Source organism: Hakea prostrata, chromosome 2, assembly GCF_041222555.1.
Source record: "Hakea prostrata isolate BN-2017 chromosome 2, UWA_Hpros_2, whole genome shotgun sequence".
Taxonomy (NCBI): Eukaryota; Viridiplantae; Streptophyta; class Magnoliopsida; order Proteales; family Proteaceae; genus Hakea; species Hakea prostrata.
In genome coordinates, this window is record NC_142601.1 from 45773169 (window position 1) to 45785849 (window position 12681).

Consider the following 12681-nt stretch of genomic DNA (forward strand, 5'->3'; position numbering starts at 1 on the left):
CTCGTCGGCCTTGCCTAACCCTATATATGATTGAACACCCTTTTAATATTTTAAATAGATTTAGTTTGCAAAAGACAATTGTCGAAGGAAGGATGAGGCCTCAAGTTCCACTCTTTATACCCTCAGGACCACTTACGTGGGGTTTGTAGTGTTCTTCATTATTTTTGGCAAAAATTGAGTAATTTTCATTTAATTGCAGAAAAAGATGGGATTAAATGTTGTAAATATAATTGGAGGGGAGTCATTATCATTTGCATCTATTATTGATTCAGTAAGAGAGATATAAGAAATGGTGCTTATGAATATTGCAACCTTCATCGATGTCAATCCTCATAGTTTTACATCATTATCTGGTTAAAGAGAAAAAAACATTTATTATTGAAGAGTACAAATTGGAAAGGATTTGAGTTTTTAGAAGTCATGGTGGGGTTCAATCCCCTTCCAAATAATTTAATTGTATACCTAAGTTTCTTTGATTATATTTGCAAGTCACATTTAGCCGACAAAGCCTATTATGTGTTTTGACCTAGGGTATGATCATACACAGAGTTATTCAACCCAAATCCAAGCTCAACCAACGTTGCTAGGTTCAAGTATGCTTTCAACCTAGTCACAGTGGAAGACGGCCGTTCTTCCGCACCTCGAAACCGAAAGGGTCTTCCTAGCTAAGAGATCTACAATTACATTAGAACTCTTAAGAAATGTTCTCCCACCCCTTGCCCGCTTTGAATAAGATTGTTGTTTAAAAAAATAAAAAAAAACCTAGCCTAACCTAGCCCTAATGTTTCATTGAGTATTGCAAATTAACAAAGTCCATCCTAGTATAGCTGGCCCTCTTAGAACTGGGGCCTAAATCGAAACCCAACCTAGTCTTGTCAAGGAGTGGTAATTTTGGGACCTAGTTTGATTGTTTTTTATCCCTAGATTTGGAATGGCCCCATTTGGACTCAACACAGGTTAATTCTTGATTTGGTAAGACTGATTTTTTTTGACAACCCTACCCTTAGTGTGTGTTTTTTTTCTAGTGAATTTGAAGTTCATCCGAGCCTAGCTTACAAACACATCGACTACATCTTATGGGAAGATTTTAATTAGTATAGGCGGAGCCTCGCCTCTGACCATGAGAAGATTCAAATTTTGACCTCTTACATGAAAACTTCGCATTTGCCAACTGAACCACTCTTATCTTTTTTTTTTTAGGCTGCGTTTGTTTGTTGGAATAAAGGTGGGGTGGGAAAAAAGGGGTGGGAAAATTCTTGAAAAGAGTGTAAATTCCTTACTTTTCCCTTAAATCCCAAAATGGTAGATTGTTTGGTTGCATGGGGTGGGAAAGTGGGAGACAAGTTTCATGCTGATGTGGCCCAACCAACAGGCGCGGGCAAAGGGGGGTGGAAAGGGGTGGAAAAAAAGTGGGTCCCAGGAGTGGGGCGAGGGAGAAGGAAAGGAAGGAAGGGTTTTGGGAAAATGAAGGGGGGTCCCACTTTACTTTCCCAACCGCAAGTCCCACCAAAATGTGGGGTTTTAAAAGGCATGAGGTGGGAAAGTGGCCACATCCGGACAGTTCCTTGAATGATTCCCACTTTCCCACCCCAAGCACCAAACAATCAAGCATTTTGGGATTTAAGGGAAAAGTAAAAAATCTACACATTTTTCAAGAATTTTCCCACCCATTTTTTCCCACCCCACCTTTATTCCAGAAAACAAAACGCAGCCTACATATTTGGTGGGACTTTGTGGGAAAGTTGGAAAAAGTAAAAAGTGGGACCCACTCCTATCACTTTTCCACAAAACCATTTCCTTTCTTTTTTTTTCCTTCTCCCTCACCCCACTACACATGGGACCTACATATTTTTTTTTCCCACCCCACATTTGCAAACAAACGCAGCCTAGTGTTCATCTTTATTTTATGTGTGTATATCTATAATATATATATTTGCTTTTCTCTTAAAAAAATAAAAATAAAAACTCTAAATCCTGGATGAACTAAACCCGTTGGCTACAGGAAATGACAAATTAAATTGACTGCCAAGTTCCAACTTCCAACACATTGTCTGTTTTCAGAGAAACAGAAGAAAGAGAGAGAGAACGTCTGTACAGTTGGCTCTCTCTTTCTGGTTTCCACAATTTCGCGTCGACGCTTATGGTTATGGGTTTTGGTTAACGAACAAGTGTTTTTAAAAGAAAGGAAGATTGCAGATGCGATAAGCCATTGATTAGCTCTTCCTGGGTCCATCTGATACGTCTTTCCCAGGTATGATCTCCGTGAAGCTTTTAGATTCCTGCGAATAATAATCCCATTACATTTTTTTTGCAGCCATGGCCGACAGATGTTTCAACTTTCAATATTGAATAACTTTTTGAGTTTTTAATTCTTACATTTGTTCTATGCGCGTTCTTCTTTATTCTTGCTTATTCTTCAATTTTCTTTTGTACTGTGCAGGCAAGAAGCTGTTCATGCTTATTTTCACATTCTAGAGGGTGTTTCATGTCTGGGTCCGAAATTCTTGGGCTTCTAATGACTCCTGTACATAATAAATCCGGCAGCAGCCTCAGCCACGATTCTTCAGGTTCATCCTGTTTTTCCTCCTCAATTTCTTGCATTGTCTCCAAACTTATTTGACAAGGAAGGATTTCAAATATATTTGATTGTTTCCTTCATGAGTGATTTATAAACAATGCCCAGCAGTTGTATTCACATATTATGTTATAACAGGGGCTGAATGTTATCCCCCTCTTCTTCTTTTTTAGTGCTGACGATCAGATGAAATGATGGGAAATCAAAAAAAGAAGAGGTGGAAATTAGGGTTCAATGCTGAATTATCAAAAAATTACTGAACTAGTATATACACAAATACTTAATAAATAGTTGTTGGAGGCTGGTGCATGTTGATCTTAAGTTTTTCTTATGGGTTTGGGGAGAGATTTTACCCATTCAGGGTCGTAGTTGAGGTGACTGTTGTGGTCTTGATTTCCAAGTCCTAGTGTTTTTCACCAGGAGAAGGTGAAATTTGGTCAACTTGGGACCGAAAATTGAGAAACAATGAGTATAGTCTTTTTGGACTGTGGAATGCATAATAGCTCAGGAATGCCTTGCAGTGCAGACATTATCTGTGGTGTTATTTTCTTTTCCTGGGAGAAGACAATCCTGTCTCCTTTCCTGAATACTACTATATTTTGTAATTGGTCAACAACATATAGGTTCACTACTTACCGAGAGAGAACTACATTTACCCCTAATTGGTGTTCTCATTGATTTCACTGCATTGACAGTCACTTTGGATGACTAAATAGATTTCAAAATCTATGAGGGTAAAGTCCTAGTCTCAAGAGTAAAATTATTTTTGTTGGATGTTATTGGTTTTCCATCCTTGGATGTGGGCATTTATTCTTTTTGAAGAATTTAAATGACAGAACTCTTAATGAAACATTAGAGATTGACATTAGTCCAAGCAAATGGATCAAAGAATGAAGCATTCCCAAAAATTGTCACAAGAAGGAAACACCATTGTGATATGTAGGTAATTTGGAGTGGGGAATGAATTTTTTAGTATTTTGGTAACATAGCAAAGACCAGGAAACATAAGGGACTGATATTCAACAGTTAAAAAGATGGAAGAAAATAATTTCAAGCCTGGCATGAGATGTAATAAAATAAAAGTTTATAAGGTCAGGTTTTCATTTAGCAAAAGATAGAAGGTTTGTCAATCTTTCATAGTGTGTGCACTTTCGTGGGTAAAAAGAAAATTCCAAGGACCTATGGGTTCGTATGGCTTCATTACAAAGGTATATGCAGGTTGGTTAGTAAAATATTTTGGAGCATGTTGTCTACACAAAATGCTAATAAATTTTATTGAAGATAGTTTGTGCGATAATAAAGCTATTATGTCAAGGAAAATTTTGGATTGACTGATATTTTGAGCGTTGAGAATGAATACTATGAAAAATTGGTAAAATTGAGATTTAAGTGCAATCGAAACTAAAAGTTCTTGAATCACCTTCAGATGAATCTGGATCTTAGATTTTTTAAAGGCATTCAATAAACGTAAGAATTTTGGCAACCAAGTTTGTTTCTATATGAATGAATGGTCAATGAATTGTTCTCAATCTCCCACACACCCCATCCAAAAGGAAAAGAAAAAGTCTCAGGTTTATATTGGCCTTTGTGGTAAGCATGTATTGCTGTATACTTGTTACTTTGTAAGTCCAAAACTTGTCTTCAACCTCAACATCCCACACACCAAATGGGAAGAAGTCTCAGGTTCTCACTTATTTTTGTGCTAAGGGTGTATAGCTGTATAGTTTTTATTCCAATTATGATGTATGATATTCTAGATAGTCATTTGCAGAAGGCCACAAATGCTTGTCAATGACTATACAAGTTACTAGGTCAAGGTCTACAAGAATCTATTTGATTGTTTTTCTCTGTATGTACTCACATATCGAGCAGATTTATATGTATTTTTCTGTTTGATTCTTAAGAATAAGATCAAATCTAGTATATTATATAGGACAAACAGTAGATTTTCAACTAAGCACCTAACCCAGGCATTAAGTTCTTTGTAATGCTGTGAAATTTGATTCCATATAGTCTGTTCAGGATGCATTATCATTCCAGTTTATCCTTGTCAATTTGAATAACAAATCAACTTCATTATTTTTTCACATTTTCCTCAAAATATTTGATCTGTCTGAGGTCCTCTATACAATACATATTGTTTCAGGGGTTGTTCATTAGCTGCTCTTTTGGCTTCTGCATTTGTCCAGATTACTGCAAACCAATGACTGATGAAGCATTTTTGATGTATTACTTCTGAATGTAGATTCAAACCTATATCTCATCAAGGCTTTGCTCCACTTCATCCACTAAAGACTTTAGAGTACAATGTTTACAATACCTTTTCTTTGTTTGTTTCATCATCCATTTATCTGTGCTCATTACCCAGTTACCCAACACTGGATTCCCGTAATTTCATACATCTATTGGCATATCTGGTTGAACTTCCCATATTTTGATAATTGTGCCGTCCAGCTCATGAGATATATCAAACTTAACCTTCTGTTTGTAAGAACTTTCTCTGCCAGCATGATGTAGAAAAGGTTCAGCCAAGAACCGTTCTACGTCAGATTGATAAATGTGGCAGCAATCAAACAAAACCTCAGTCAACGCGTCTGTCTGAATGAAAGTTCTAGCAGCATTTTAGCACAGCAGCAAGGCCTACTTGAATGGAGAAAAAGTGTTATGCCATTAACAGTACACCTGGCAGTATTGAGATGAAGAAAAGCAAATTTTGGTGAAGAAAGGATGTCACAGATACCTTTGGTGATCTCCCTCAATGTTGCAGCAGCTTCAAAAACCTCAGCACAAGAGTGGTGTGATTTGGAGAAGAATTAATAAGAGAAAAGGAAAATTGAAAGTAGAATGGATAGAATAGAATAGCTCAAAGTAACACTTCATTAATCAATATCCAAAACCGTTCTTGTTAAATCATTCCAAGAGGTATTTTTTTTTTCTTTTTTTTTTCTGGGGGTGGGGGTGGGGGGACACACTCTTAAATCATTACAAATGTATAAAGCTTTAGTGCTTGCCAAGATATGTGAAAATGCTAATTATGAGAATAGAAACAAACTTTGTTGAGGAACAAAACTTATACTCTCAAGACTAAATAGAAAAGAATTGACGAGTTTCCGTATTTGGAAATGTTGAGCTGGCTTTTTTATAGTTCGATACTTCCATAGCTCCTGCAAGTCTACATTTGGCCACACTCAGTTAAAAAAAGTTGGGCTGCTTATAAAAAATCACTAACCTAGGTTAGCAGCATAGAAAACGGTGTGTGGGTGAGGAAGATGGGAAGTACTCGATGAGGTTGTCTAATACCACCAAGCAACTAATAAAACATACCAACTAAGCTTGTATCAGAATAAATTTCTAGCTTCCCCACAGAGAGAGAAAATTGACCGTCATAAGAAACTTCACATCATCTGGTCTTGGCACCATGAATCTTCTAAAAATATTCCACCCAAGTCACAGAAGGGCCATGGCACTGTTCACATAAACAGTGACTATTTTGGCTTTTTTTTCTTCATGTTTGTCCTACATCACAGTATGGTTGAAGATTCCTGATAGCCTTGTCATTTTAATTTCTAGTAGAGGAACAATAAAGGAATTTCCTTTTCTGCACTTATCCTCTTCCAATTAATTCTTGTAGAAAGACAATCAGGGCATCGCACCGCGCTTTATTTATCCACTTTGTAGTTTCCTAACAATATTTTAGTCTCATATTTGAAACTTGTACCTTTTTGACTGCCTGCCCATCATATATCCTGCCCATTCCATAGTAATCAGATCGCCATATCGTAATTGGTATCTGAGAGTAGATCTTTTAATTACTAGATTGATTTATATCATGAGACATGAATTACGCACAGATTACTGTTGCATCAATTTTAACTAATTCATTCCAATGTGTCATATTATTACTTAACCACTTGTGCTTATGAAAGGCTATTGCTCTGTTATCTCTTTGTAGCTCAACTTACTTGACCTCAATCCAATCTTGAGAAAGCAATATACCCTAATTTTCTTCTTTGGTGTATGGAAAGGAGATGCAATTTTTGACTTCCAAGTGCTTTTAGTTGTTCCTGATTGAAATTTTCAAATGGGATTATTATAAAAAACTCTTTTCAAACTTTTTAAGTTGTGTTTGTAGGATCGGCGTGTTCTTTGAGGGATCTCTTGTTCTCTGCCAGTTCTTCAAGTTTTACTTCTGATGACTTCGAAACATCTTCTACAGGTATTTTGCTTATAGTTGTTTGAAGCTTCTGTAGATTATATTTCATTATGATTGTCCTTGAGACACTCTGTAATATGATTCTTTGAGATCTTTCTTTTTCCTTTAATTGAAACTACAAAAAGCAATTGGAAGATGGAACTTCTGAGGGATGAAGTCATAGTGAACTACGTTTTACCTTTTTAATATTGTTCATGTAGGATAGGAACCCACGAGTCGAATACTTAAAAGTAATAAGATTTGGTTACTAGAATAATATGGATGGACACTTCAATAAGAAAGATAAACTGGTTACAATGGTGCCAGTCATCCCCACAGCATGCGCTGGCCCTCAGCCAATGGCTGCCCAAACATGCATAATGGCAACTAGTCCTCCCTCACTATTGCCGTCACCTATAGTGGCTTTTGCTGGACCTTGCACTGCCCAACCTCTCTCTCCTCTATACTGGCAAAACTTACTTGATTTGAGACGCAAATCATGAGTGAGATCATCTCCACCAAACTGGGGATAGCCAGCAATTGGGAGATTCTCACAATGAGGGGTCTCTTCAACCACTAGAGCAAAATCAATGAACTAAGAAACCATTCTTTTACTTGGATCTGGATCCACCAGCACAAACCTTCTACCACCTTGAATTTACTTCCCCTCTTCGACCCCCATTACACCCCCATTACACGAATCACCTTCTGCTTCTTTCATAACTGATGAAAAATCTGGGGAAGTGGCTTCAGGCTCAACCCCCTTGTCACCTCGGACATTAGCAAAACCACCTTGATGGCCTTCCCTTCATCAAAATTGTGCTACAGGGCCTCCTTGAAGCTTGTCCAATCGAACTCTGGGCAATTTCTCCAATAAACCCAGTCCAATGCTTCTTTGATAAACCCATGTTGCAGAGCCACACCTAGTTGATCTTTATACTTGATCTGGTGTGCCCAACTGAAGAGAGTGACCTCTGTAAGCCATTCGTGTGCTTTCCCATTGCCGGAAAATCTGGATAATCCAGTATCCATGCCTCTTCCCATTGATCGAAATGCCCTTTGATACCAGTTGATAAGAACCCATGAATCAAATACTTAAAATAATAAGATTAAATAGAATAATATGGACAGTCACTTAGACAAGAAAATAAGAAATATAAACAAGTTGCAATTGTGCTAGTCACCCCCACAGCATATGCTGCCCCTTAGTCGATGGCTGCCCAAACATTCCCGTAAAATAGTCCATGTCCTCTCATCACAATTCCCCCAATATATAACCCACCAACCAGCACTTGGCTATGGTAATTCCTCATCTCTCCTCAACATGTCACAATTCTAGGGCCTTAACAATGTAATTTGCTGCTTTAGTACGTAACCTTAAATAACATGCATACTTACAGGTACTATCAAGTGGGACCAGTTAATTATGAGGATGAATGCCAATTCTAGGCTTTTTTTACTTACCTAAGGCACCATTTGTTTGTAGAGGTGGGGTGGAAAAAATAAGTATGTGGGGCCCATATGTAGTGGGGGGGGGGGACAAAAAGGAAAGGAAAGGATTTTGTGGAAAAGTTTCAAATGTGGGTCTCACTTTTATTGGTTCCCACACTTTTCTACAAAATCCCACCTGTTTAGTGGGACTTTGAAAAGGAATGGGGTGGGAAAGTTAGCATGCCACATCAGCAGACAAGCTTTCCTTAAATTAAAGAAGCTTGTCTGCCAACTTTCCCACCCCATTAAACCAAACAAATCCTACTTTAGGATTTCATAGAAAAATTTACTTTTTCAAACTTTTTCCCACCCCCTTTTTTCCCAGCCCACTTCAGATTCAGCAAACAAACGGTGCCTAAAGCAAATAAAGGAACACTCCAGACATCTGAAGAGAGTATGAAAGAAAAGAAATTGATCCTCCTTATGAATACATTGCAGGAAACAAAAAAAGAATCCTTCCTTTCCCTTTCTTTGTTTTCCTATTGAGTGAGAGCAATGACTGTTAAAGGCTTGTCTTGATCATCTTGACGAGGTGATGTTGGACAACCCTAGGGGTCAAGGGTATTCTACAAGAAACAAGAACCTAAGCTGACTAAGGCACTAGGAGGGATTAGTGGAGGGGTTTGCAAAGCACATATTCAGAACATTTAATAGAAAATTTCTACGGATATAAATTCAGCAATAAATAAATATAAATAGCATGTAAATTTTAATCCAAGGGCTCAAGAAGAACAAGGTGAATCAAACTTAGTCATTCCACACAACTAGTCAAGGGGAGGGGACAACAGGGCATTGCATTTATAATAATTAGAAAAATTCAGCAACAATTTATCTGCTTTATTAATCCAATAGGGGGCAAAGTACATGAGCAGTGTCAATCTCAACTAAAATCAAGACTAAATCCTAACCCAAACACCAATGGAATTAAAGTAATGGAAGCAGAAATAATGTAGCCAGCAGCAAGTAATATCAAGGCAGTGAGGTAGAAATAAAGAAGATCACCAGGCAGAACTTTGGGGGTGAGGAAATAACAAGGCAAGGGGGACACAAGCTGTTGGCAGAAATAAGTGGTTGCCGTAGGGGTACGGGGACAAAGGAGAAAACAACAAGAGGGAAGGGGAAGAAATAGAAGGGGGTCGCACAAACTATTTTTGCAGCAAGGATTCTCCACAAAAAAGAAAGAATAAGAGAAGGGAGAGAATTCTGGGCAGAGAAGGATACTGCCATTGGTAAGGGGAGTAGTGGGAATGAGGAAAAGGAAAGGAGAATGAAGACATAAATGGCAGAAAATTTCTGTAGTAGGAATAGGACTAAGAGATCAGGAAATAAAGGAGAGAGAGGCGAAGGAAATCTGATGGCAGAAACTGGGATTGCCGCGGGATTTTCTTGGGACAAAAGAAGAGCAAGTGAGAAGGAGGAAGGGGAAAATTAGAAAAGTAAGGGCCGGATGAAGGTCAGAGGCAGAGAAGCAGCAAAGGGAGAAAATATACCTTTCATGAGAGGGAAGAGGGGGCTTCCATCAGCGAGAGAGAGGAAGAGAGCTGTAGTCGTTGATTGTCTTTTTTCTTTTTTCCTTTCTAATTTTCATGTTGTGATCCAAGCTGTTGGTTAGCATGGTTGGAGAACGTGCTCTCGCCACCAATCTCGCTAGGCCAGAAAACTGATATGGCTAGATCTCGAGCAAGATCTGGGAATTTTTGATGGGCCAACTCTACGACCCATCTCGGGGGTTTTAAGATCCAGGTTTGGCTCAAAGTTGGTAATTAGCCTAATTTAAGCCTTCAGAACACACTGGTGGCCTTAGATTTGTGAGAAATAACCCAAAATATGAGTTCTAAGTCGACCCTAAGTTTGAACTAAAATGCTACAGGATTGAACATACAAGGTTATACAACATGAAATATAAAACCTTTAAGACATATAAATAAAAAGTAAGTGTATTAAATACCTTAAATATCATCAGAATTCCTTCCATATGAGTATTACAGTCTCGACTGTTGAGAATAGAATAATAAAATTATACACCCATTAGAAGTTCTATATAAGTCATAAGTCATAAGTAAAATAAGACAAGTATGGAATGAGATAAAAATTCAATCAAGCCCTAGCTCCATCACCATCTCTAGCACCGAGTCCACTGGCTTCAGTAGCACCACAACCACGTTGTATACCGGCGGCTACAAGACGGCCCTCCAACTCCATAAGGTGGTCTTCCATATATTCCCTTACAGGATTAGGGATAGTAGGGCACATGGGTCACAGTAGCCACCAGCCAAGTGTCATTTGAACTAGCATTTGCCTCCATTAAGGGCTCTGCGATAGTAGTTGTATGTGATCCTTTGGCTCCATGGATCTGCGGGGACTCCGTGTTGCCAAGCAACATCATTATGGTCCATGCATGTAAATAGAAATAAAAAGTCATCATATTCAATTTCAATCAACAGTAAAGTGACAGTGAAACAAATCAAACAATCAAATTAGTTGTGCACTTGTAAAAGTTTGAAGTTTAAATTATAAACATGGTGATTGGCTTACTACTTGGTATCACTTAGCATTCTACATCATCTCATTCTGAACGGTAGCCATGTACAATTCCCAAGTCAAGGAGTCACTGTAGTATGTCTCATATGCCCATGTGTGGCCTGGATATATCTCTATGTCAGAATACAAGAGGAATAGAACTCTGAGGTAACCTATAATCATGGGTGGGGTGCCATCCTAATTGTTGCTCTTGCTTTTGGTATTGCTACTGAATAGGTCGGTAGGTGTTCCTGAACCAATCAGTTAATAGTCCACCTTCACTCTCATATGATTACTCTCAGGTGCAAGGATTTGAGGAATAGAATGCGCTCCATATGTAGAATACCCATTATAATTTGAACCAATGGTGTAATCCCCGTATGTGTACTCCAAAGACTGCCAACTCTGCTGTTGAGTACCACTGTGATTGTGATCTATGCTTATGCTCCCCATGTTCGATACTAGATCCTGCATGCTTGCATCATCATCCATCTGCCATCGGGTCTTCCTAGGATAAATCTGGGCCATATGAGAACCAAGGTCATCATCTTATGGCGCATGGGTGAAGTGGGACTCTCCTAGGTATCTCGTCGGTTATAGTGGAGGTGACCCCCCTGATTTCCACTAGCAACTCCAACACCAAACTGACTGCCTCATCGACTCAGAGGGATAGTATCATCACCATCGTCTGACACTCTCATAATCATCAATTGTAGCAGGTTGACCAGGTGGCTCTATAAATGGTATAACTGGTCTTGTGGCTGCAGCTACATGCACAACACCCTTATCAAAAGATATGTGAGCATCCAAAGCATCTAGACGCATGGCAGCAATAATAGTAGGATTCAGCTGCCCTCCTAGCTGATCTATCATTGGTGTACTCCGATCCATAACCCATTGATATACAACAGCCTCCTCCTCATCCTCTTCGGGTGGTACGTGAAATATATCTAACAACTCGATTGGGTCTCGAGTGTCATCCTTAATAGCATCCCATATATTCCCTACTCTCAACCTCATGTTATATAATGCACATACACCAAATCCTTGAGTCTCTTACTCCCCAATTTGTTGCGTATCATATTGTGGATGAGTTAGTTCCGCTTGCAACTAGAGGATGAACAAGTCTGTGAGATGACCTTAATTGCTATCCCTTAGATTTGAGGAACTAGCTCCATATGGCACCCACCATTCAGCTGCATCACCAAATATTAGAATGCATTAGGCAAGTGAATTTTAATACTTAATACTTATAGTACTTGACTACATACCATGATCAGTTTTATGCCTAATGAAACTACAGTAGGCTTGCCAAAACTCCCAGAGGAATCCCTGAACTCCCTAATTTGTACACCCATTTTTAAGTGTTGACAAAAACTTAGTACAATTTTAATTGCTGTATATGCAAAAAGAAGATGTAGAAACCATAAAATAAGTTCTCACCTCTCCATTGATGTCCCCTGCATGACGGCATCTAGCACCAACTTCTCCACCACCTCTTACACCATAGTCATCAAGTGGACCTCAAGCCCTAGACTATTCTTGTAATGGTACTTTGGCTTGAGGTAGTAACCTTATATTGTGGAAATTAAAAACTTGGTTGGTGACTTAGTTGTTTACGTTTATAAAAGTGTAATCAACAATATCTAAATTATACAACATAAAGTTAAAGTGACACACCAGCCAAGTGCATAGGATGCATCAAGTGCTTCTCCCATTTGTCATCAATGATCCTTGAGTAAGTTTTGTAGGATTTAGGGGCACCAACTCTGATCAATTCCTTCATCTGCTTGAGGGCAGTATACATATGGGGCAATGTGGGCTTCTTCTCCACATCCATCATCCTCAAAACAAACACAATTGGCTTTAAAATTCCCACTGGCCTATTAGGCTCCCTCTAGAA

The 12681-nt window shown here is 38.6% G+C and overlaps 1 protein-coding gene across 2 annotated transcripts in view; it reads left to right on the forward strand.

The window, feature by feature from the left end:
* Positions 1–2031: 2031 nt before the first annotated feature.
* The window catches only part of LOC149024477 (Calcium-dependent ARF-type GTPase activating protein family), a 35352-nt gene continuing 24702 nt past the window's right edge, over positions 2032–12681 (forward strand). The window contains exons 1-3 of one of the 2 annotated variants that reach the window (XM_089144703.1): positions 2032–2251; positions 2441–2567; positions 6708–6791. In XM_089144703.1, the coding sequence (XP_089000829.1) occupies positions 2486–2567; positions 6708–6791 (166 nt within the window). In that variant the 5' untranslated portion in view covers positions 2032–2251; positions 2441–2485. The remainder of the gene's footprint in view (positions 2252–2440; positions 2568–6707; positions 6792–12681) is intronic. The other variant, XM_089144704.1, reaches the window with a different exon arrangement.